This window comes from Ooceraea biroi, chromosome 6 (genome assembly GCF_003672135.1).
Source record: "Ooceraea biroi isolate clonal line C1 chromosome 6, Obir_v5.4, whole genome shotgun sequence".
Classification (NCBI taxonomy): Eukaryota; Metazoa; Arthropoda; class Insecta; order Hymenoptera; family Formicidae; genus Ooceraea; species Ooceraea biroi.
Genome location: NC_039511.1, coordinates 11,342,340 through 11,369,227, shown reverse-complemented (window position 1 = coordinate 11,369,227; position 26,888 = coordinate 11,342,340). Strand labels below are relative to the sequence as shown.

At 37.3% G+C, this 26,888-nt stretch overlaps 1 protein-coding gene across 2 annotated transcripts in view; it reads left to right on the top strand.

Moving 5' to 3' along the window:
* The window catches only part of LOC105284132 (proto-oncogene tyrosine-protein kinase receptor Ret), a 52,217-nt gene that overhangs the window by 13,014 nt on the left and 12,315 nt on the right, over positions 1-26,888 (top strand). For both annotated transcript variants that reach the window (XM_020033220.2, XM_011347420.3), the window contains exons 3-11: positions 16,085-16,303; positions 16,486-16,607; positions 16,919-17,051; positions 18,257-18,525; positions 19,890-20,067; positions 20,160-20,257; positions 23,985-24,262; positions 24,978-25,160; positions 26,559-26,728. In XM_020033220.2, the coding sequence (XP_019888779.1) occupies positions 16,085-16,303; positions 16,486-16,607; positions 16,919-17,051; positions 18,257-18,525; positions 19,890-20,067; positions 20,160-20,257; positions 23,985-24,262; positions 24,978-25,160; positions 26,559-26,728 (1,650 nt within the window). The remainder of the gene's footprint in view (positions 1-16,084; positions 16,304-16,485; positions 16,608-16,918; positions 17,052-18,256; positions 18,526-19,889; positions 20,068-20,159; positions 20,258-23,984; positions 24,263-24,977; positions 25,161-26,558; positions 26,729-26,888) is intronic.

The following is a 26,888-nucleotide window of genomic DNA, read 5'->3' as shown; positions in this document are numbered from 1 at the left end:
TAAAACATTGCAGATTTCGCTGATAAGTAAAAGCTGACCATTGCATTATCATCCAATCGTCCTAAATATCAATTATCGAAACACGGAAACGTCGTTTCTATCGATAAGCCACTATTTGCGATTCGAATTGAAAGGGTAAAATGCGGTCCAGCACAAAAAGATGTACAAAATATCATAAATATTTATGAATACATCACAAAGCAAGCATAAAATTTTGAGGAGTGGTAAATGGCCTGCAACATTCGTAAAACCATATTTCGTAATGATGGAAGCCTCGAAATAGAGCTTCGAAAAAAGAGCAAAACTTTTTGATGATGATTATCGCTTGCAGCATGACCATCCCCGTGATTACCGCGAGCGCTGGAAGGGATTGATTAAGTTCGTTCGTTCGATCACGGTACGTTGACACCAGCGTGACGCCGGCGAAATTAGCATGGTCGTTCATTCATTGTTTACCGTATCATTTTCGCGGCGCATCCGCAACATTATCGTGCGCGTATATACCGGGACAAACAGAAAACTGTCGCGCGCATACGCTACCCCGTCGGTCTGTCAACATCACCCGACGACGTATCCATCCACCTCGATATAGCCACGAGGAGGACGCGTCCGGAAACTAAATTCCCCGAACCGACTGTCCCTCGCTCTCGTTAAAAGATACCCGAGAACGCAAAGTTGCAGTGGCTCTCTCCCGCAAATTAATGCTGCTCGGTGTCGCGATCGTGCTAATTGTGAGCGAGCTTTGCCTGGCAACTAGCTCTTTAATAAAAAGAGAATATCACGAGTTCTCTGTGAAAATCCCCTTTGATCCTTTTTCAGCTTGTACTAATTAAGTGATTAATTTGACGAGGGAAAAAAAGCTGCTTATAATAATCCCCTCAATGACGAAATTTCTTTCTCGCGCTTAGCAGCTTGCAATATTTGTAAAAATGGTTCGTAGTTTTCATGTATTCATGTTTATTATGTACGCAGAATGCATAATTAACTTTCAAATGAAGTATCTGTTCTGTGATTCAGATTTAAGATTCAATCGCGATCGCCATTCAAGCAAAATGAAACGATGGCGCGTATGTACACGGACACGTACACACCGCAGGAGTAATTCTGAATTCAGTTAATTTACCCTTTCGCGGTCCCTCCTCGAATTTATGATATAATTTGTCATTCCGCGGATAGAGGAGGATTATATGTACAATATATAGAGCTTAATGCTGCGGCATTCAAACTAACGAGTGCCGGAAAATTCAAACGACATCGATTGTCTCCATCTGCTATTCTGAGAACGATGTTTTGTTTCTCGACGCCTACACGGTGTCTCGAACAAACACGTCGACATGTCATGAATGAAACGATGACAGAAACATAATGTTAAAAAATATCATAATAATATGCTTCATGTGAGCATTAGAAATATTTTCAATAAATTGCAAATTATAAAGCCCATCATAAAACATCCTTTTTTATATTTTTATATTTTATATTTTTTATATTTTATCTTCTTATTTCATAGTTTATATAAAAATATATCATGAAATGCAAACTGCAAACCAAACTGTTTTATAATATAAAATGTAAATACTTTTGAAACTTTTGATCGAAATACAAGATATACATATAAAGAACATTCTTTATTTCAAATATTTCCTACGCTGGCATGCAGTTGAAATATTGTCCGATCCTGAGTTACGTGTAAATCGCACAGCAGCGAATTAATTTAGGGAGTTCAAGAGAGGAAAATGTATTTGATATGAAGAGGCGCAGTCTCTCATGATTTAATTAGCAGGAAAAGTGCACCGATGCCATAACCGTTGTCAGCCATTCATGCCAAGTTTAGAGAACGTATTTCCATTCGTGTGCCTCAAATAAACAGCATAACCATTCACGACTGTACTGTACAAATTCGAGGAAGAAGAACGAAGAGACAAATTAACTGAATTTTAAACATGCATAGAATTTAATAGATTATTCAAAAATTAATGCTGGATTTTAATCTATATTGAGAGATTGCTTTTTATTCATAAATTTACTTTTGCAAAATTCATTGATTTTTCGCTCTGACATTCCTGAAATTAATTTTTCCTTTCACCCTATTGTTAACAAAATAGTTATTTTTATTTCGATACTCTTTAAATAGTTTCCTCATATTTATTTCCTCATATCTCATATCATATTATTTTATTATTTTATAACCTTATTATATATTTCTCTTTTTCCCTCTCATACATACTCCTGCGGACATACATGTATAATATTTCTACATAATTTTTCTAGAAATATTGATCGATTGTTATTTTCCAAGCGATTTTAATAATAAATAAATTCACATACCACAGTAGATGCACCTGACGCTGTGTATGCCGCAGCACGCTTCTCTATTACATCCGGCAGCTACATTTTACACTTCCATCACTCACAATTGATCACACACTAATCACTTCAATACAACGATCGCTCGATTTCATACGGCACTCCCGCCCCCCGCACTCCCGATATCCGCTTCGAAAATATTATGCACGATATAATATATTAAATTATTATATATATTACGCGAAACACAATATTCAGCCACGTATTTATTTGGCACTCCGACGCTCCGACGCTCGATCATCCTTATCGATGATAGAAGACGCTACTTTTTTAGATGACAGCATTTTTTGAACTACGAGCTTCAGCCGATGACAGCCTCGAAACACGATCGACACCGAATCTAAATCGCGCTTGCAACGGTCGAACGAATAAATTAATCGAACCGTCCGAATTCACTCGGCACTCCCGTGAATCGCGTGAAATGTGCAAAAATGCGCGGCGCGCTTTCGATCGGCGAAAACTTGGAAAGGTGTCATGGCGGAGGTCGACGCGCGAATATCTCAATATCTCAACCGGCGTCACGACGTGCCACGACGAGGGCAGCGCGATGATCCCGCGATGCTCCGATAATGCAGCGCGATGCTCGCGATGTCGAACGGCCTCGCAACGCTCATCCGACGAGCGAACGGCGCAAAAAGTGTACGAAAAGCACAATATCGGAAGCCAAAGCACGACAATGGAGCATTGCGATGGGACACGAGCGGCAATTCCGATCGCGCGCGCGGAAATACGCTCCCGGCCGAATTAACGGCACGAAATGATCGCCCGTCAGTAAATCCGGCACTCCGGACGCGAATCCGTGTGCAAAATACTCGCTCGGGGAGGGTGAGAAGGACGCGAGAACGCGGAGCGATCGCGAACTCGACAGCGATGCAGGGGACTCTCGACGCGAACTGATCGACGGTTAAGAAAAGTAGTGACGTCACGGTCACTCGGCTAACTTCACGCTCCTACGCGACAGAAAATATTCCCTATGCAGAAAAAGATTTAGCGGCGCGACGTTTTACTTTGACATCGAGAAGATTGAAGATTGATAGTAAGAGCTTGAATTGATCGGGTTTGTGTCGCTCGATGAACAATTTCGAGAAACGATGCGAGAAGCACGCGGCGTAAGGCTACAAGTTGAAGGCGCGCCAAGTTGCATTTGAAAGTGTCACGTGACCAGGTAATCGCGCTTCGAACTGTTCAAATTCTTTTTCACGGTGTTATTATTAAGTTTACTGAAATATTAACAAGATTATAAATTGCTCGAAGTTCTCGATCGCTTGATAATTCATCTTTAGCGGTTTACAATGTACAAAAATCGTGAAACGTCGCAATTTCACTTTTAAAAGAGTGAATATGTGAGATTCGTCCACTGGAATAAAGACAATTAATGTGACCTACTTCAGATTAATATTTTTATTTTGAAATAACGTTGTATTTTTACTTTGAAAACGGAGCAACATATGCATATATGAGTATAATTAATTCCTAAAATTCGGGCTAGCTGACAAGCGTCTTGGATGAGACAAGATGCGGGAAAACGTAGAGCGTAATTTAACTTTGACACAACGCAACACGACCGTCGACCGTCACGCCATAACTGACGGCGCGCACGTGCTAGCCGCAACTTCGGTTTACAGAAAAGCTGAGCGCAAAAAACATCGTGTGACACTACCACACACACGTCTCGGTGATCCTTCCCGAATTTTAAAAGTCAACACTCGGTGTCGTATTTCTACGCGGATGCCTGTCTTTCGGCAATATTTATACTTTTCTGCTTTATGTTACAACTCGGTAAATTTCCTTGGCAATATTTTCGGCCAGCAGTATGCTGTTTATCCCATATTGTCTGATTTTAACTGAAACCGTATTATTGAAGTGCATAAAGTAGACATAAAGTAGCGTATGTACTAACAAAATATCACAGGAAATACCGCTTCTATGCAGCTGCAAGGCATCGATTGCATTACCCACCGGTGGCTTTTATGTGCGTTCGTTTCGATTCCACAAACATGAAATGGAGAAACGTAACGTTTTATTGATACACATCTGTCGTACGTGAGGCAAAAACTTCAAAGAGCTCTGCCTGAGAGAGCGAAATAGTTGGCGTGAGAAGCGACAAGAGGAAATTATAATCGCAATTATCTATAGTGCTTTAAATCCAATTAAAATAAATTGATTTTGATATAGCAGTTGGAGCAATTTTCTTTTTAAAAGAGATATATTCCATGTTCATATAAGAGATATATTCAATAAAATTAATTATGCAAAAATAAAATTAATTAGACGACTTATCGGAAATGAAGAAAAAATATTTTTACAAAAGTGTTATTTATCTGTTCTCTTCGCGCATTTCAAGAGTAAGAAATATCGTTCCTCCGTAGCTGCAGGACATCGATTGTATTTCCTATCGCTGGCTACTTTATGCATTTGTTTCGATTTTATTATAGACGTTATTTTGTGATTCTAGCAGACTGTAAAGCCATTAATTAACCGAATCGTTTATCGAGTTCATCGAAAGGAGGCGAAATTAAGGAAACAGTTGCGTGCTAGTCGTGGAACGTGGAATTACGATATGAAAACCGGGCCATGTTTGCCGAGACTTTGATTAAGCCCTCGGCACCTTATTGCCGGTAAAAGAACGCACCGGTGTGCGGTCGGTCTCTGGGTAAACTTAGCTCGTCGGCGAGGCCCAGAACGGAACATAAAAGTCCAGTTAAAAGCAATTATATCGCGGTCGTTGAACGCCCCGTTGTTGAGGGCAGGGAAAAATCGATGATTGTCGGTATCACCTATACATCGCGCGCGAATTCTCGAATGCGATGTGTCGCCGATCCGATCGAGCTGATTCAAATCGGCACGTTTCGCGAGAACAATCACCGTTGTTCACAATTTATTCGTCTAATTTATTCGTCCTGGCACGGGAAAGGAACGCTGCGAATTAGTTCCGCTACCGGCCGCGCGGAAATTACGACGGCCGCCGCGTTGGTTGCGTATTTAACGAAGAGCGAGAACCGGCTGGCTGGTATGCAAGTTTAATCGCAAGCTAATTTCCTAAAGCTGACATAATTGTCTTTATGGCTATTAGAAAATGGTGTGATTTAAAGTATATCCGTGCCGCTGGTGAGTTAAATGTGCTTAATTGAAAGTATTCCCTTCAAGCTTCTGCAACTTACGCAATTAAAACATTCATTGAAATGCCGATAAAGGCATTTGAAAGAAGGATTATTCCTGCGGTGATTGCAAAATTGAATCAACAAGTTAATATTTATTGTTTCCAGTTGATCTATAAATTACGTTGATTTATCCTATCGGTGCTCTCTTTCATTTCGCGATACTGAAAAATATTCATAAGTGGCTGTCATAGATAAATCAGATTTCGAAACTTTCATCGGGAATACTTTTTTAATCTAACTGAAATATGTATCGCGCAGTACGATTTTATCTGGTCGGCTGAAAATGAATATCGCGAGAAATAGGTACTCGCAAAGGGCGGTGAGATGGGCGAGATTACGCGCGGGCGAAATGAAAAGGCAAAAATTTCCCTTTAATAAGTAACGAGCTCACCGCGCGGACAAAATTACGGCGTGTGAGAATAGGGAAAAGAAATTCTGCGGCCTCTCTTGGGCTCGCGTCTGCCAGTAGAACGCGTCTAGAAGTTTTTGTTTATTTCCGCAATGATTTTATTACATCGCCGCAAGCGGAAATTTGCTTCTTGGAGAAGTCGGTTCTCTTGCAAAATGCAGTCGAGCGCATTGTCGCGCACCGCACCATTACCACGCATTGCTGTGCACTATAAAATTTATTGGTGTATCATGTACAGCAAGCGAATTACTTAACTAAGTCAACATCGCGATATCGCAGAGCGCTATTATTCGCCATGGATGATAAGGCTGATTACTGGAGTTACGCGGATGTAAAATTAATAACATCCTTCGACCCGGATTCCCAGTACAGTATATTATGTTTCAATAAATAGGATATGGCCAATTAATGGAAAATTAATGAGCAAACTTAATACGAATAAAATAAACTTTGATGATAATTTTATGAATGATTTTATATTAAAGTTAATCATTAAGTTTACCGTTTAATTGTATAAATTGAAGTAATTTATTAAATATAATATTCATGTAAAATATACTTCTATATTAATGTTGTTTCTCTCTCCAGATTATTGAAAAATATTTACATTATAATGGAACATAATGTGTATCTTTTCGGTATTGTTATGTCAAATAATCGATTTCAATTATAAAGAAAGATAAAACTTTTACTTTTTACAAAAGCATCGAAATAGCTACGAAATAACTTGTATATTTTTGCAGTATTTTATTTGTCAGACTATCGGTTATTTGTTAGGAATGTAATTAAGTGAAAGAATGTCCCGCGTCAAATTATTGGAATATCAATGCAAAATTTATAGATCGTCTATCATCCAACTCAGCCAATAAACTCGACATTATTGTTTTCCGCAGCATAAATTCCACTAGATAATAGACTGATAAATAGACAAACTATTATTCTCTCTGCATTGCACAAAGTGTCTTATTACAAATTTTAAAAAAGTTTAGAAAATTGATTAATTTGCGATATTCATTTTACTTTCAATATTTATAATACAAATAATATTAATATCATTAAAATTTTACGCATAGAGCTAAAAATGACTAAAGTTCTGAAAGATTCATATTTGCAGATCGTAGATTACAACAGTCTCTTCGCCCTGCTCCCTAATATAAAATCACGTCGGCGACTAAATGGAGGAAGGCCATCGCCCATTGATGTAACAACGAGTCACGAATATGTTTACGGCTTCATTTCTCGTCACATACGTAACGAATGCGTTAACGCACCACCCTGGGTATTAACGCGTCGATGCTAACGAGGTCGTAAGTTCGTCTCCTAAAAGGTGCGGACGTCCGACCGCCATCGGGTTTTCCGTGGAGCCGTGTCGAAGTGCCCTAAATATAGTTTAGACTATTTTCGGAGTTCGGGGCAGAGAGGTCGACCATCGAGATAAAAGCGGGAAAATGAGGGAAACGCGAGGGAGAAAAGCGGGATAACAGGCGGCTTTCGTTATTTATTGGCGTCGCATGCATGCAGGTGTCTCCGCTTCGAGATCTATAGCGCCCGTGCCCCAATAGTATACGCCAGTCGCGTGCATCACGCCAGGACCTCTTCTCGCCAAGTGTCCCGACAATGGTACTCGCTTTCTTTCTTCCCACCTCGTAGCTTGTTGATACACGTGTGCTATCGCATCGACTCGACGGCTTTAGTAGATCATCGGTATTAAACGTCAGGATATCCCGTGTATCTTTTCATATGCGAGTGCTCGGGCGAATGATGACACAGTTTCTTCGTTTTATGGAAGAGCAACGGTGCAAAAGGCGTGTTAAAAGGCTTATGTACATTTCCTTGAGCTCTTTATATGAAACTACTCTACTTCACGTATTTATGTATTTATTTTCATGAGATAAAGAAAGGCCTTACCTTTCTGCGGAAACGTACTTGGCAGTAGTTCGGAGATACTGACAATAGAATATTGTTGGCAACAGGAGCAAAACCAAACATTATTTAACAACCCTGCGAGTGTGTGCTGACAATTAGCACGATTGGGACTAATGCGAGGGCTCGATTCGGAATACAAAAGGGCGTAAGAGCCTTCGAGATCGAGAAGCAGGGATGCGTTGTATGGCTGCGCGTATCGTGTTCACGGTCTCTGTTTTCGGGAATTGTAATTTGATGTGCAAATACAGGGTTTCCAGACGTAACGATCCGTGTGTACGTACGTGCGTGCGTGCATGCGTTAACAGTAGAAACGTATCGCCCGCATACATTGCACATTATACATCGATCGATTCGGACAGATTCTCGCATACGTCTCTCCCTTTCTCTCTCTCTCTCTCTCTCTCTCTCTCTCTCTCTCTCTCTTTCTCTCGTGTATTATGCACCGGATTTAAGTGGCTTTAAGCCACCGCGCCGATTTGCTGTCTAACTTCGACACGCCGTAATTGCTTAGCTCCAACTTCGCAAAATCAGCATGTATCAGCCATTAGCTAGGGATTATTAACTGATAGCGCGCTGCCGAACTTCACGAGGTGAATTAACACTGTTTATCCTGTTAATTCTAATTTCGATTACAGCTTTGACCGATGCTAACATTAAGCGAATTAAGCTTCTTCCCGTATAGTGTGGTATTAAATGTAAAACTGATCATTGTTTAAATAATTTAGTATCTTTAATAGTTTGAATATTCACAACTATTTTTATTCGAATAATTTATTTGTACAATATACTTATTTTTTTATTATTATATTTATACTTATAATTGATAATACTATTCTATAATTATTCTTATATTTATCATACTTATATATGTAGCGATAATATATGTATATTTAATGAATATTTTGAAAAGCATTCTAATTGCGAGGAATGAGCACGTAATTTTATAATTGTAGCTAAAGGACTATTTGTGGATGTTAAAGCACATCGACTTTAAATATATCTGTATCTCCCATTAAAATTAAGTTGATGATACCACGTTTTTATAGCTGTGCTTACTTGATTGCTATGGCATTTATTGTGGCATCTTTATAGCGACACTAGGAGAAACTTGATAAGAGTGGTAGGACAGTAAAGAAGATGAAGTGCGCGAACGTTAAGAGTGTCTCTTGAGGGTACACAATGGGACTCGAGTGAAGCGCAACAGCAAGTATTGTAGTTTACTGTGTTTTAATGTATGAGGAAAAATTAATTTTTGAAAGTACTTATCGAATAAAAGCTCAAAAACTAATATATTGAATATAATCACATCAATATATAGAAACGATGTGATATTTATTTCGAGATAAACAAAAGAAAAATTCTTTAAATTTTCTCTTCTGCATTAAAGAATTTATTTTAGAATTGTTTTAATCTATATATCTCAAAAATTTTATATACATGTAAAAGTGTTGAAATATAGAATTTCTTATCCTTTTTTCAAAAAATTGAAGTTTTTTAATTATGTTAATCAAAATGACACTTATTGACAACATTTTTTATGATAGAGAATTTTATTAATAATATTAAATATTTGCGTAGCAAAGAGAAAGAATTCAATAATATAAATTTCATGAATCTATAGTTGATATCAAAATCATACAAACGAATTGGCGATAAATATCGAAGACAACGAAGTGCCATGATATAGAAAATCCTATAAGCGGTATAAGCCGAGCTCATCCGCCACTTTCGCTGCTTGGTGTCGAAAGTCTTAAGCGCTCCCGTCTCGTGACTCGTATCGACGGCCCAGCACTTAAGAATATGAGCGCCGTAACGCTCCTTTTTCTAAGCGAAAACTCTTTTAGGAAGAGAAGGCCTTCCATGAATATGATCGGCTTTTCTTTCGCTACGATGAGAGAGACGTATTCTCGTAGACGTTTAAAGCCAGCAGTTTAAAGCGCATGTGTCTCATCAGGCAATATTAACGCGCGAAGTTTCATAATATAACTTTGATATCTGGAAAGTTTGAGAAGATACATCCGCATTGAATCTCGATATAAGAATATCCAAGAGAAAAATTGTGAAACATATGTCATACTGTTATTGCATATTATGAAAGAAATATATATTAAATCAAATCACATACATATCGAAAAAAGCGTTAATTTTCAAAAAAGTGAATAATACGATTATATAAAAATAATATATTATTATACTACTCAACTATATTTTTTAAACTAAATTTATCACGATTATCTTTCAATGTTTATTCACTTTAACTCGAAACCATATTTATTTTAAGTTTCTTGCTTTAATAACATATGATGGAGTAAAATTACAGTCATTCCAGGATAACGTGCATGGCAATATGCATGATTCTAGTCCCCGAAAGTCAAGTGGATCTCGGTTTTCCTGAATAGGAGTGAACTTGTGTGGCGAGAGGCGGACAATCCTATGGACACGTCGGAGGAAATGATTTAATAAACGACCCGTGCAGTATCGTTTTGTATGCCGGGATGGACGCGGCCGCAAAATAAACAATTTCGGGCATCCGTGGAGAATCCCCAGGATTAACGTGCCGCCACCATACCAATAAAGCGGGGTTACAGGTCATTATAGTAGACAGGCGGCAGAAATATCGCGCTACCTACTTCACCTAGACGAAGTCCCCTTTTATTTTCATTGCCACCTCGAAAAATTCCACCGTCAACGTCGCTATTTTTACAACCCCTCGAAACTATCTCCGAAACTTTATCCAAAAAGCGCGGGGTAGCCTGCGAAAGCAGCTGATTGCCACCCCGTTACATTATTCTATAACTAAGTTTATATTATACAATAATATACTGTAGTTTATACTACAGTAGAGAACTACAGATATTATTGTATAATATACTGTAGTTCTTATTATAACATGACGTATGTAATAATTACTCTGTTTAAGAGTAAATGGTGGATAAGAAATTGACAAAATTTATGAGAAAAAATAATCACTATAACGCCTATTTATTACACGACGTGAGGTAACAATAAACGCCTTTTTTGGGTAATAATCCGCGTGAATGGGTCTTAACGACTTCATTGAAATGCAAATTATCCCCCTTTGCCCGTCCGATATACTAGAAAATCCCGTTGAATCGATTGGCTGAATCAAAAGGACAGCGAGAAATGGCAGCCAAAGTCCATTAGGCTCCGTTCCACAATTACAGGAAACCTGTCACCTGAAATGGCCATTGTTACGGCTAGATGCTACGCGTCGAACACGACGTTATACTTAGCCGATAGCGTTCGATTATTAATGGACATTCATCAAAGCAGCTTATTTCGTCCAGCCGATTCCCCAAGGTCTGAAACTTGATTTACAGTTCGCATAAGCGCAAATCGAATCCATCTATCGCGAAAACGATCAAACGCGAAATTCCAGCGACGTTCTCGACAAAACTTCGGCTTTACGCAACTACGTATAGTGCTCGCATTTTTAACTCAAGTTCATAAATCGCAACGAACATAAGTAGAGTCGATATTATAAAAAAATAAGTCTAGTATTTATTTTATTTTATTAAATATAATGTAAACCAAAATTTACTTCTTAAAGCAAAACAACAAGTTGCTTCTTCTTATTACATTTATATATTATTATTTTCAATTTGCTTACCTGTGTATCGTTAATTTATGACTCTACGGATTACAGTTTATCCTTTTTTAATTAGCATAAAGTATAGAGTATCCCCTTTCTTTGTCTCTCGAATAACACATAGTCCAATGTATTCCAATAACCGTATTCCAACTTGACATTTGGTAGCAAGAATTTAATCACACGAAAAGACAGAGAGAAGAGAGACGTCTGCGAGACGTATGTGTCTTGGCGGCGTTATCCGCCTTTGAATATGCAAACGCTACTCTACGGTGCTTAACACGCGAAGAAGTCCCCTATGGTTGATCGCACCTTGGATGTGGACGGAACCGTGCCTACACACGCTCCACCTGAGTGCACATGCAACATTGGTAGGCGTTTCGCGATAGAACAGGATTTATTCGGTGATAAAACACGTGGTATAATTCCCAAGATGCACGAATAGCAGAATACCGAAAGAAATTTCACTTATACATTTTTCTGAAATTCTTTTTCAAATTTTGTTGTATTTTCGTTGTTATTTTATATTACATCTCTATTTTATATTACATTACCCTTTTGTATTGGATAAAGTATAACAATTAGGTTTAACTAAGAAACACGTGTTAATAATTACATATATAAAATATAAATCTATGCTAAGATGCATTAACTTTTTACTAGTATTTTATAATCTCATTAAAATCAGCATTACGGAAAAAGAATAGCCGATTCTCTCATTCGACTCGATAGCTTAAGGAGAGAAATGTTCCCTGTGGGACGTGGAACACGTCCATTCTTTCCTCGAGTCTCAGAATTAATTCCCGTTCTAACATATAGAGATAGGAAATGACTATTCAAATTAAGGAACCACACTGAATATGTCTCATCGGCAATGTGGTGAGAGGGCAGAGAATTCAAACGTGTTGCGATCCACACACATTGCTTGCACAAGAAATTAGCATTTGTATAGGTGTATTAAACGTGGGTGCGTGCAAACGAGTCAACTGCTTTTAAGGGCAGCTTTTCGAGAATACCTGTCATCTGTCATTGTGTGCTTTTTGTTATATAATATATCCGAAAGTTATTGATATTCTCATATTTAATTCCAAAAAGATCTAGGATTGTCAACAAAACTATCATCAAGATTAAGATTGACGACTGTGGAACATCCTGTATTCACCAGTGTGCGTCCGAATATCTTTCGGGGGTGGCGTGTGTCGAGGAACTTGCGTGGGAGGTGAGGGGCGGGTCTCAAAAGTGCTCGTAATCGTTCCGTCTGTATCAGTCCGCACACGCGATCCACAGATTAAAATTAACAACTGGTCGGCGTACATATTGATTGCACGCTCACCTTGACACCAACAAGGTGGTGGTTCGTTCCTCTGTCGATGTTCGCCGCACGCGAGGGTTCCGGGGGAGAAATGCGCCTCACTCTCGACATTGAACTCGTAAATACCGAAATTAGACGCCTCCGCCTATCGACGAATCGGATCGTCGTTTCAGTATTAACGTGACCTCGCAGCAAGCACTGTGCAGGAATTAAATTGAAAGTCGAGGCCGATCAAGATCTACATCCGGATTGCGATAACTTTTTAACACCTCTCTGATTAAACTCTTCTGTCTTTTCAAGAAAGTCGAGAAAAATTTAGATTATAAACTAAAAATATGAAGGAAATATGATAAAAAGAAGGTATGAAAGTTAATTCAAATTTATATTTCTTTAATATAAATTTTTGAAAAGAAATAAAATATTTATGAACTAAGGAATAAAGCACGATTTACACATAAATTTAATTACTTAATCAATTATTAAGTATAGACTGAGAACATCAACTGATAACATAAAACATATGTCATTCTTAATCTCTTCCTTGCTTTATTATACAATATTATATATAGAATTCTTGTCGGTGAAGTATCGCTGTAAAATGTAAAACTCCTATCTCTTAAATCTCTTGATTGTGGCAGTCGCACTTAGGGAAGCAATATCATTCGCCGAGAGCGACAGAACATTTCAGACCGATTCGGATCGATATAAACTCTATCATCAAGTATATGGACACTATCGACGAGTCTCTGTTTTAGTAGAATTAGGAAATCTCGAATAAGAAAGTACAGACGGCTATAAAAATAATTAGAACAAGGACTACTTTCTAAATCTCTCGCATGGATATTGATGTTGCAATTATTTCCGTTCTGCATTCTGTTATAAATTATCCATAATATTTATTGTCAATATTCATTTCTGGTAAAACATGTATATAAATATTTTTAATAACACTAGTACAACACAGGCGCGCGCTATTTTATTTTTCAATGTTAATAATGTTTTCGAATAATATTCATCTATTATTTATTAAAAATTTTTTTTCTTTTTCCGAGGAGTTCTAAGATGTTTATATTATTAATTGGCATATTGCCTAGAGTTCTCTGCTATTGAAAATACCGTAAACTCGGAAATGAAAAAGTTCTAGCCCGTAGAAATTTTTTCTTTTCCGAGAAGTTCTGAGTTGTTGAAATCATTATTTTTTATATTGCCTAGAGTTCTCTGCTATTGAAAATACCGTAAACTCGGAAATGAAAAAGTTCTAGCCCGTAGAAATTTTTTCTTTTCCGAAAAGTTCTGAGTTGTTGAAATTATTATTTGTTATATTGCCTAGAGTTCTCTGCTATTGAAAATACCGTAAACTCAGAAATGAAAAAGTTCTCGAGTTTAAAATTTTTTCTTCTCAGAGGAGTTCTGAGTTGATGATATAATTATTTTTTATATTACCTAGAGTTCTCTGCTATTGAAAATACCGTAAACTCAGAAATGAAAAAGTTCTACCCTTAGAAATTTTTTCTTTTTCCGAGCAGTTCTGAGTTGTTGATATTATTTTTTATAGTGCCTAGAGTTCTCTGCTATTGAAAATATCGTAAACTCGGAAATAAAAAAGTTCTAGCCCGTAGCCCTATTCTAAAAATATTCTAAAAAAGGCGTTAAAGGTGTGAAATAAAATTGTCAATATAACCAAGTAAGACAAATAAGTCAATATATCACTGACAGCCACTATGACATTCTAACATTCGCAACACGAAGTTCAAGTCACACGAAGTTCGAGCCAAACGAGAGAACCAATCAGCGTCGCGGAAAAGAGGCCTCAATATTTCGATAAAAAAGAACTTCACGATGTTAACACGCTTTTTTTAGAATAGGAAAATATATATTCTTATATTTGTTTTTATATTTCTGTATTTATTCCTCAAATATTATATAAACTCAGTTTTCAGGTTACACGCAGATTATCTTTCTGCACACATCTTTCCGAGATGTATTATACATTCCTATATTTATATTTTTCTCGCGAGAGATGAAGAGACAATCTCCATCTCATTGTTATGTTTTCCCGCATTTTGGAAATTGCACACACGAGTGGAAGGGGTTTTTCCTGTCTCGCGACGTTTATCGCTCTATAATTTATAACGTATGACAGGCAACGCGGGACGGAAAAGTCGCCTTCCGCAAGATAATTTATTCGTCGGATGTGGTACGGGCGAGCCATCTCGAGAGCGTGTTGTACGCAGAAGCTCGAGCGTGTTCTATGTAGAAGCTCGAGCGTGAAAACTATCGGACGATCAACTTCGACGTGTGTATCGAATAGTATACCAGACGGCCTTTAGACGTCTGGTGGCATATTTTATTCAGCACAGCACATTTTTGCGGCTGAACACGTTCCAGCCGTCCAGAAACGCAGGTCCTGCATTCGCATACCAGAGTCCTTATTCTGGAGAAGCTTGCAGAAAGAATCCTTCCGGCATCGTGAATGAGGAAGATACTATGGTAAGGTATCTACCTCCTTCCGGGAAATTGGTTTTGTAATATTTCAGCCTGCAAGAGGACGCGAAAAACTATTGCTTGAATATTCGCCGTTCGGCTAAAAATGCAGATTTTCTTGCCGCTATGAAATATGCATCGAAGAGGTAGATTTTTCGAGTATAATTTATTTCTCTCTCTCTCTCTCTCTCTCTCTCTCTCTCTCTCTCTCGCTCTCTCTCAGAAATTGTAGTTTGATAGACGTTAGCGCGCGTGCTTTTATTCTTTTTAAGTTAGTATTAAAGTTTCGTAACAATATTAAAGTGTCATTTGGCCACGGATTTTATTTTGCTCCTACTTGAAAATATTTAATCAAATGACAACTGCATTAAGACTCATCAGTTTTTTTATTGTTCCTTTTTGTATAAGTACTACATCTGTTGATTTTTCACATAGAGTAACGATGGCAAACAGACAAAAGAATCGCAAGGTGTACCTGGCATTCTGTACACTATGTAAGTACCACGTATGCTCACGAAATCGTCAGCGAAATCGACGAAACTCGAGAGTTACTACCTACATCGTTACCTATATACCACCGGTACCACTCGCAGCTTCCCGAAATTCGACCGTAGCCTCCCACGCTTCCGGCAGGCTATTGAGTTCGTTTCGCGTTGGATTTATGGGGCGCCATTGTCCTTGGACGCGACAACTTTCGAGAACGATATCCGATTGTCAGCCTAAGGCGCAATCCGAAAATCCCGTCCGGAAAAATTATCGGGGAAGACAGGAACGATAAGGAAAGTACGAACGTATTTCTTTTTCTTCTGTTTCAGGACTCTACTTCCCGCAATCGAACCTGACTCTAAGGTTTCCGTATGTGACACAATACGACGCGAAGGTTTTACCGGTCAAATTAATTGGCCTTAGGACCCTCCATAACGACTCCGTTGTACCGCAAAACGTGGAGTATCGACTTTTCACGACGCAGGAAAATATCGCATCTTATCAGGAAAATACGAGTAATGTCATGTTACAGAGTCTTCCGAAAAATGGTGAGTGTGTGTCTCTGTTTACCTTTTATAGAGATTTTAAAAACATTTTATTTTAATATAATATTGTAGAACGAAGAAAAAAATATAATTAATTAAAAAATATTTTTGATACTTGTTATACTTTATGTAATTTTTTATTTATTAAATATAAACTCATAATAATAACTATTTTTGTATATAAGGTGCTCTCAATACTATCGTCATCGAGGCGAACAAAAAGGGTTTTGGCGAGGCAGTGCTTGAAATAAAAGTGCAACCGGTACTAGTAAAAGGAAAAACTGTTAACTGCGCGGATTATATACAGGTAAATTATCGCGACAAATTTCCTCTTTTTGTTTTTAAATATTCACAAGTCATATTAAACCATTAATCACAGTCACAGTTTAGAATTCACGTTGTGCGCATAAATAACAGTGATCGATCTGAATGAAATGCAAAGAATGCGTAATAACCCATGTTTCGCGATAATCGATGAATATTGAATATCACGAGAAATAATTGTGCAAATTCGTTCAACGCATTTTCTGATATGGAAAAATAAATCATTACTGGGTTAACGCGCATCGAGGCATATTTTATCGGAGGCGTTGGTCCACAAGGTTTCTAGTGTTACAGGACATGTGCTTCTGGAACACGTCAAGCTACAGAATTTACGAGAATCAGCCAGTCACCATGATTGGCATGTTCGGCCCGGAGGCGTACAGGTACCTGTGTCCAAAATTCCACGTCAGATATGATTTATTGAACGGCAAGTATCTGCGGCGCGTCGTCCCAATCTTTTAAATTCCAGCATAACTCGTTCGCAATATCCAATTGTAAGACAAATATCTTAGATTTCCTCATTTGTATGTACATAAAAAATTTATTCGTGATTAACGTAAATTTCAATTTTGTATTATCCAAACCTTTTTTTCAAGCTTCTAAGTTTCTAAGTTTCTAAACATAACGTAAAATTACCTTGTAAAACTTTTATATCATTGATCTTTTTGGCATTTAAAAACCTTATTTTTGTTGAATTTTGTTGCTGAAATTGTTCTAGCGAATATTATCGTCACTTTAACGCTCTTTATCGAGTTACTGATGTCCCATCTGCAAGAGATAAATCCATCGTCGAAAATCGAGCATTTTTCACTGACAATGCCGGGCAAGCAGCGAAACGGTGATTGATTGAGGTCATTCGACGTAAAATGCGAATAAATCCTGCTGCACTTGCACGTGATAACGGATGCTGCTAAAGCAGCCGCTGGATCTGCACGATCCGTCGTCATTAAAATTCGCTGAAGACGTCGTTACCGTTCATGACATCATAGCAACGGAAATCCGTAACTCTTTGTGTGCGATAAACCATATATCAAATTTCCAAATCTCTTTAGCGATGGTCTAATTTCTATTTTCCGTTGTTGGAATACAATAGAAACAGAAAATTGATAAACTGTTGCAAGCGCTATATTTCAAATGTGACGTTTTAGTAAAGAAAGCTTGATCTAACAATAATGAAATATGATGATCAGTGTAAAATGGAACTGACCAATTGTATTAAAATATTAGCTAATTTCATTATATGTATATTTGATAATTTGGTAATCATATTCAATAATTGATACCAATATCTAGATACGGTATCATAAAAGTAATGGTCTCTCTATGTTGAAGTAATTTCAATATTAAATATTACAACAACAACTTATATATGCAAAAGCTACATCGCTGTTATCATATCGGGATAGTATTTTTCCATTACATTTGCATGTAATAAATTTAGCGCTTGCATTGTTCCTGGAATGCCTTCGATTATGTTAATTTATGCTAACGATATACCCAGCTATTACGGTCCACTTCGACTAACGTGACCGTTACACTATATTCGATGCTGACCTTATAACACGTTATATGCCTTAAGAATGCTTATGTTATTATAGGAATAATAATAATAGACTTATTTTCGTATTCTAGAGACCGACTATTTTCAAATACTTAAAAATAAATTGTACGCGAACGCATCCTTGGATCGAGATACTATCGGTCCTCCGGGAGGCCCTGGACCATCCGTTGATATAGAGGTAAGATGCGTCGTTTGGGAAGAGGAAACTGGGACACAGCACATACGGATGAACGTTCTTACTATCGATATCCTGGACCAGGATGACAATCCTCCCACGGTGCAGGGCGAAACTACCATCGATATAGATATAGATATAAACAGACTGCAAGATTTCACCAAAGTGAGTATACGTTATCAAACAGCGAAATCGCGATAGCGGTGTAAATTAATGCTTGTGACCACTCGAGCACCTTGGAAGCAGTTAATTTCTTGATACTAGGAAATAGGAAATTGCCTGTGAGCGTAAGCGTTCTTGTATCGAAATTTTATCCGATCTACACGATAATTTGATTTTACTTTCGTGATACTCTTTTCTTATAATTCTTTTTAAGAAAGGTCAAATTATTATTCAATCAAACTGTAAATGACTTTTTATTTATGAAGGAATAAGAAAGAAATATCAGAAAATGTATTAAAATAATTATATCGAAATTGCCTTATTACAAAAATATTCTAAAGAATAAAAATACTAGGAAAAATTGTCAATCTATAAAAAAAATCTTTCAATAAAAGCGATAATTGTCACAATCGAGCCACGACATTTTGACATTTTACGTAGGTAATAGTAATTGTTCTTAATTTTTCGTCCAACATGTCTTGTGTCCTAAAGTATTCTAGTTGGCAAATTTTAGCGTTTCTTCCACGAATGGAACTCGTTTCATTTTTCAAGCCCGGTGTCGGAAACGGGACTTAATCATGTGCTCATTGTTCGCGTAATTACCGCGTTGTTTTGCGAGAGCGACTCACATAATAAAAAGGAAACGCCAAGTGTGCAATGAGCACCACAAAAGATATGCGAGGGTGATGAAGTACATGACGAGAGGGACAGCTTCCGGGATTGATCTTGATTAAAGCCCTCAGGGTGTTCCTTTCACCAACGCGTCAAACTGCCTTTTTCCTTTTCCACTTTTCGCTCTTCGGCAAACACCTTTTTCCCCATTCCAGCTGTTACCTTTCATCGCTCGTTTCCACACTTCCATGAAGAACCGTCCGGTTGTTACTGCCGAAACACCTGAGAGTTTCTTCGAACGTAGTCGGAGACTTTAATGGGCGAAGTTCGATTGGTTAATTGAAATCTCGCGTCGTTTCGCTAAGTACAATGAAAATACTTGAAACTGCTTTAAAACAATCTGAAAAAAGCAAAAAATAAAGCAAAAAACTAGGACACGATTCATGTTTTTGTCTTTCAAATTTATATATAAAGGCAATAATAAAATTAATAAAGTTTTATATTATATTACTATAATAAAAAATGTACGAATAAATTAATAGTAGAAGACAGACTTTTTCCGAGAACATAGAAATAATAAAAATATTAATATCAGAGTAACGAAATAATATTAATAAGGCGAATCTGCAAATGTATGCTAGAATATTAATAAAGAGATAATATTCTAACAGCGTTAATTCCGATATAATGTTGCAATGGTAGAATGTTCAGCGCGTTCGTCGAGATTTATAAAAATATATATTTTTCAATGACAGGGCCATACATTGGTGAACGCCATAGGGAAAGACTTGATCCTGAAAGATGCGGATACCGTGATCAGCAACCAGTATACCGTTCGTCTGCTTGGTGACACCTCCAATGCGTTGAACGTCACTTATAAGATTCTGCCGATCGAAGCCCCGAATCAGGCGCCTTATACCGCCATTCTGCCTAGTGAGTATTCATTCCGCTTTCGTTTCGTCATTGATCGATGTCCATGCATATCTCATGCATTCACAAGGTAATCGAAAATTCGTATTTTCTAGAAATCTACGTCAGGAGAACGCTGCTGCCGACGTCGCCGTATCGGGTGGTTCTTCAGGCCACGGATGTGTCGCTTCTTAAAGGATACGGGCCGAATTCGGTGAGTCAGTATCGATTCTATGTCGTCGGCAGTCATTGGCAAACTACTTGAAACATTCGCTCCATTTGCAATGTGTCAAAGGACACTGGCCAAGTAATTTAAGGACGATTTCCGAGCAAGGTAGTAGATAGGTGCAGTAAAAGCCAAGTTCCTTAACTTTCTCATGCACTTAGAGTGCTCCAAAGAACTTCGTCTATTACGTCGTGCATAATTATGGAATGAAATAGTCGCACACGTATAATTCCGCATGTTCGAAGATTTAGATTTTCATTAAATATAATAACGATGAAATTGATTCCAATGTCTGTGAGAAATGTAAAACGGTTTTAAAATTTTATTAGACATTAGAATGTTTGATGGGAATTGATTAGAACGGATATTGCACCACAGAATCAAATCACAGCTGTTTGTAATACGCTGGTCATTCCAAAACAAATGAAGAGAACGTGAGCGCTGGGAATCTGTTGTTAAAAAAGTTCACCCCGTTCGCGATAAATTTCGCAATATTGACGTAACAACCCCTCCGGTATCTCGCCGCCGTATGTCATTTACGAACGGCGCGGCTAAAACTCGGGGTGAAAGTGCGCCATGTTGATCTCATAACTCGTGCGAAGCGCGAGGCTCAATATACGGAAAAGACGAGAAGCTTGCTATATCACAGGATGGATCTCTTTCCTCTCTCTCTCTCTTTCTTTCTCTTTTCTCTCTTCTGACACCAATAGTTACTCCTCTCATGGAAAATTAAATTTTCACTCATAAAATGTTATCTTCCGTTATCCGCAGTGAATACGAGGTTTTCCAATAATCACGATTGCCATCCTGAATTAATTACTGTTACGAAGTAAAAATTGGTTGGAAAAATGTCTGTACGATGGTGTAATCGAGTGTAATTATCCATTCTTTTTATAAATTCAAAGGTCACTGATTCAGAAATAAGTGCCCATCAATAATGTTCCGTCTTTATTAATTTTAAAGTGGAATTAAATACACTTTTTGCGTGTTCGATATCGATATCCTACAATAGAATGTATATTTCAATGGCTCCAACCGTCTTAAATGCAAATTTCTCTTCAAGCTCAGCCCTCAGAACCCCTTCGTACTCCTAATACTAAACGATCGATCCGGGTTTGTATCGAGGAAGTCGAAAGATAAGGTCTTATTAGTAGCTATTAGTCGTGTGCCTTGTATCCGTAATCCTCGCTTCGATATAATTAGAGATCATTAAACAATTAGGTGGTGAAATCTTGCCTTGTTAGAATCTCCTTTGGGCGCGGCATTGATTTCGCGGAGGCGGGTAATCGTGGATTAAATAGCACGTTCGCCATCTGAAAATGGCGCGTGGGCGTAAGTCATTTATCGCTGCGAACTGCGACCCGAATGATCACCCTTTACGATTGTCCATTGTTTTTTTCTGATAGAACGATCCTTCCGAAAATTTGTTTTTCCGGTGAAAAACACACTGCCACGTTCGATTATTCGACCAATATAATATAATTGACAGCGCGTTACCAGTGAAATTCGGAAAGAAGCTGCAAAATTGCGACACAAAGCACAACACGCACGAATAAACACATTGTCCCGCATGCATACCGCAGAATACAATTTCCAAACATTTCATTTTCTGCTTCTGCGATAGGAATGTTTAATCACACTAGCAGAATTTATAGCCAATTTATACTGGGTGTGGAATAATAGACATCGAAGAGGAAAGAGGTCAGATAAATTTAAAATCCGTAATAATTTTCAGAAACAAAAAAGAAAAGAAGTTTTTCGATTTTTCTGATAACTGATTTAATTATAACATTCATATTATTTGACTATTTTATTATGCAGGGTTAAAAGATTATATTCCATTATCAAAAGCAGAGTTTTATCTGTCGAGTCCTGTTTATCAAACTCAATTCGATTTTATCAAACAAATCTTATTTCGAGAACCTGTCACAGAAATTTCACTAATCACGTCGACTGCTAGAAAGTTAATGGCCAATCCAATCCTCACAGAAACAAATTATAGATTCACGTAACATTTTCCTTGCATACCGAGCACCCTGTAGTTGTTGTTACTCGCCTCAGTTATATTAAATCTCGCGTGTTTTATGCACGGTATGTCACACGCGGAACGCATATCACTCTGAATGCGCAATTGGAAACAGCATAATAATCGTGGTTCGTGAACGACAATAATCGGGTGGAATTCGTTCTAATTCAAGCCGCATGCCCAACGGACCATGCTCGTCGTGCACCTTTAATGGATACCCTATATCATGCGCGTCGCACACGCTCGACTAGATGTTTAAATTGAAACCACGCGAGAAAATAAATCTGGTCGCCGATACCCAACGACCCTGGCGACCTGCTCCTGATATATATCGCGTGACCCAGGACGCGTCTTAAGTGTCGGTGGTTCTTACAGATAATCTCCACTTTCCGCGCGGAAGACGTCGCTCTGCTCTCGCAGCTAAATGCTGATCTTTAGCCGCAGAGGCACACCTTTACAAATCGTCATCATTAAATTTGCATTTAGAGTGTTTTCGGACTCCATAAAACTTCGAATTATCTTCAGACTCTCCGCTTATATTGCTTCTTAAGCGAAAGATGAAAATGTATTCATATTGTGAGAATATTTTGGATTTGGAGGTAATCGATACGAAAACGCTCTTGTGTTAAACAATTGCACCATAACCGATCATATTATAAATAAATTAAGAAATTAAGGATTTATTTGCAATTGCTGCGCGCGTCGTTCAAGAAAAAACTGGTGCACGTTTAAGTGCCGACCACTTTTCCTGTTATAATCGCTCCATGGGTGTACCAAGAATGGACGATAAATTCTAATAAAGAGCGTCAAGTAGCAATCGCACTCGCAGCGGTCTTTAATATCGATCTTACACGGTGATATATTGTCCTCGTCTCTTTCCTAAAGATGCTGCTTCCTAGCTGTAACAATCTTTCTCGAACCACACTTTTTCACATGTTTTTAAGTATGTACACAATGTATGTACACAATGTCATGTTAATTTATTTTTAAAAGATCAACAATTTATAATATATTAGACTCTGTGTATATGTGTGTGTAATTGCATAATTCTAACAGAATAATATAAAAAAGTAATGTATACGAAAAAGAGAATATTATTAATTATATTATAAAATTTAAATTTATGATATTAATTATTACAAATAAATATTAATATAAAGAATATCACTTATAAATGACGGAAATTTAATTTTAATAAAATTATAGAATAGAATATGTGAAAAGTAAAAGATAGATGTAAAATAAGAGTATAACTTTCTTTATAGGGACACATTTCTCCTGATTTTCTTGAGAATCTTCCTAGCCAATCTTTCTTGTATCATTAATCATTATGTAACTTGCCACAAGTCAAGATATCTTTTTTATTCACTCTCAAGACGACACTAAAAAGAAACCAATACGGTCCAAGAATAATCACACAACGCGACAGTGGTAGCACTATAAAAATCATATTTTGAAAAATAATGATAAATAAGCCAATTTGATTAAAAGCAAAATATCCTGGTGATATATTGATACAATTACATAATAATAATTGATACTAAATAATAATTAATAATGCACTGATATATATATTAAATAATAATAAATGATATTTAATTTTTTTTAATTTATATAAATTTAAGACCTTACTTGCATAGACGAAAGAGAGAGAGAGAGATCAATCGTTATCAATATCTTTATTTTTAGGTAAACATCAATATAACTTTTTCGGGACCGGTGCACCAAATTCCGTTAACCGTGGCGCCGTCGTCCGTCATAACACGGGAGTCGCTGTCATATCCGACGGGTGTAAAAATCGTCAGGATTTCACCCCGGTACCTTCGTGTGGCGAAACCCACGGCGAAGCCACATCCCTCAATAACTTTCGCCCTGCGTGGCTCGAGCGCTTTTAACGTCACTCAACGAGAGGGCATCGTTTACGTAGCCAACGAGACTAAACTACGATCCGAGTCCGACACCGTCCAGTAAGTTCATACGTCTACTATAAATAGCCCGATGTCGTGCAATAGCGAGATATTTTCAATGATCAGACAGTCATCTTTATATGTGCAAAGAGCGAAGAGCTATTATTGTCGTCCCGCAAATAATTTTTCAGGATATCGATACCCGATGTAAAAAGCGTACATGGAATTAAAATATCTTGGTGATATATTGATCGATTTCGCGTACATACACATACTTATAAAGAAGCCACGTGTACTTGGCAAAGCCAGAATAATTACATATTTAATTGTATAATGTGCCAGATAGCCAGACGTGGTCTTACTCCGATCAATATCCTTGAAAGAGGATTGGATATTCATATCCGACAACGGGTACTTGATCGAGCAATATTCTTTCGCACAGGAATCACGTTGATCGTCGTTTTTGAATATGTAAATTATAGACATTGTTTTTTTTCAATAATGATATAAATAATTAATATCTTTGGAATATTTTCATGGAAAACGGTGTTCAATAAGATTTTTGAATCTATATTTTAATATAAATATTAATGTCCGCTCTCAAAATTTTCAAATTGGTTTAATAAACATTTTTATGAACAAATGTTACGAACGAGGACTATTAGCGTGAAAAGATTGCCAGTTTCGATGCGAATTGATGAGTATCGACATCTCGCCCGTCCAGGGCATATTTTCTTGTCGCGCGAGCATAACGCGGTATCGGCTTGTTCGCCAGACTGAAATTAGAATGGAGCGGAGCGAATCGCGTCGTGATGACCAGGACGCTGCGAGTAAATCTGATCAACGTGTCGAAAATCGAGACGTGCAAGCGATCGGAGGAAGAGACGCGTTCGTGCGCGAACGCAGAGACGCGCGAGGATTGCGAAAAGTCCTGTGGAATTGGCAGTGGATCTCTGAGGTATGTTCTTTTTATTTCGCCATCATTATCATCGTTGAGATGATGCGGTTCCGGATCAATCGCGAGTCGCTGGAACTCGATTTATTCTCATTTATCACACTTGAATCGGGTGCAGCTCTCGCGCTAGACGTCTCTCGAGTTTGACAGTGTTCGAACATAAAACGATGAACAATCGTAATAAGAATGCTTAACAAGAATTTAAAACTCTTAATTTTTATTCCAAAATATAATAATGTCGTTATTATCAGTACTGAAGTAATTGTATTCACGTCTTTAATTGATAAATTCCGTGATTTAAATTTTAATTCAAAAGTTTTAATTAATTGCTTGTTTTTTAAACATTCTTGTAATTTTTGCAACACTTTTTTCGAGTTCTTTTTATTTTACCCGAAAGGAACATTCTCTCTAATTTCCGAGCAGTGTAAATCCAATACTAGTGAGTTTAACACCAGAAGTGCATTCCGCGTCCTTTCCATCCACCGCACAAATGTTGCATATTTTACTTCACAGCTATATCGTTTCCATATGTAAAACATTTTCAATAAAGTTTTATTTTTTGGAAGATACAAAAATAAACAATTTGAGGAATACAAATATGTTTAAACTACCAGAGAATATTAGCAGGTTTTTATGCATGATATAAAATTTATAAATTGTCATTAAAAAGTGTGATTGGTCAATAATAGCATTTTTATATTATAGTAGACTTTTCTTAAGTTCGAAAATTGTGCTTGCGTCATCATATACCTCGAAATCGGCGCTGATTGTCTACAATAAAATAAAAAGGCTTACTACCTTACTTTCATTCTTCTTTCCGAGAGAATGTCATGTCGTCACGATAGCTCAATTTCATCGTAACGACTATTTCGGACGGTAGCGCGTCCAGGTTTATGATCCTTCCATTAGGTTCCGCTTGACTCTTTTTCGCTGTCCTTTCCGATAACTATCTAGCGTGATAAGGTGAAGGACGGCAATTGGTGGTTTATTGTGTTTTTATCTTTCTTTCTCGCTTTCTTTCATTCTTATAATAGAATTTTTTCTTTCTTGAAAACACCGGAGTAATTTAATATTATACAACCTACTGCTTATTATTAAAGTATTTTTGGTAAATTAACTTTATTTAATAATTTTCAAGAAATTTGTTGCCATCTAATGTATTAGGATAATATTTTTCTGTGTTTTTTATTTTCTGTATGTTCTTTACATAATTATTCTCTTTTTTCATTACTTTTAATCAAATAAAATATTTGATACTATAAATATGCTCTTTATAAAAATACTATAACTCAGTTTTGTTTAACTGGGTCAGTTTATATATGATTGCGTTAAATTCATTATTGCTAATACTACTATTTATAATTACGCATAAGAAGACTTCAATAAAAAATTTATTCGCAGCAATGGCAGTTTTATTAATCGATGCGTTTGGAGAGGCAACAAGAAACGCAATCAAATGTCGGAATATTATTCTACCTGCTCGCCGGATCTGGTTTATTGTCCAGACAACGAATGCGACGAGCTGGAGCGCATCAATCCACGGATATGTCCGCAGGATTGCACCGTGGAATGTGAGTCGCATGCATTGATTCAAAGTATTAGCGCAAGAACCCAGCGATTTCGATGTTGTACATATGATATCATTATTATTATAAAAACGATAGTAGAATATTTAAACTAGTAGACAACTAAAATATCTTTAAACATAAATAAACGAATCTCTTCTTAAAA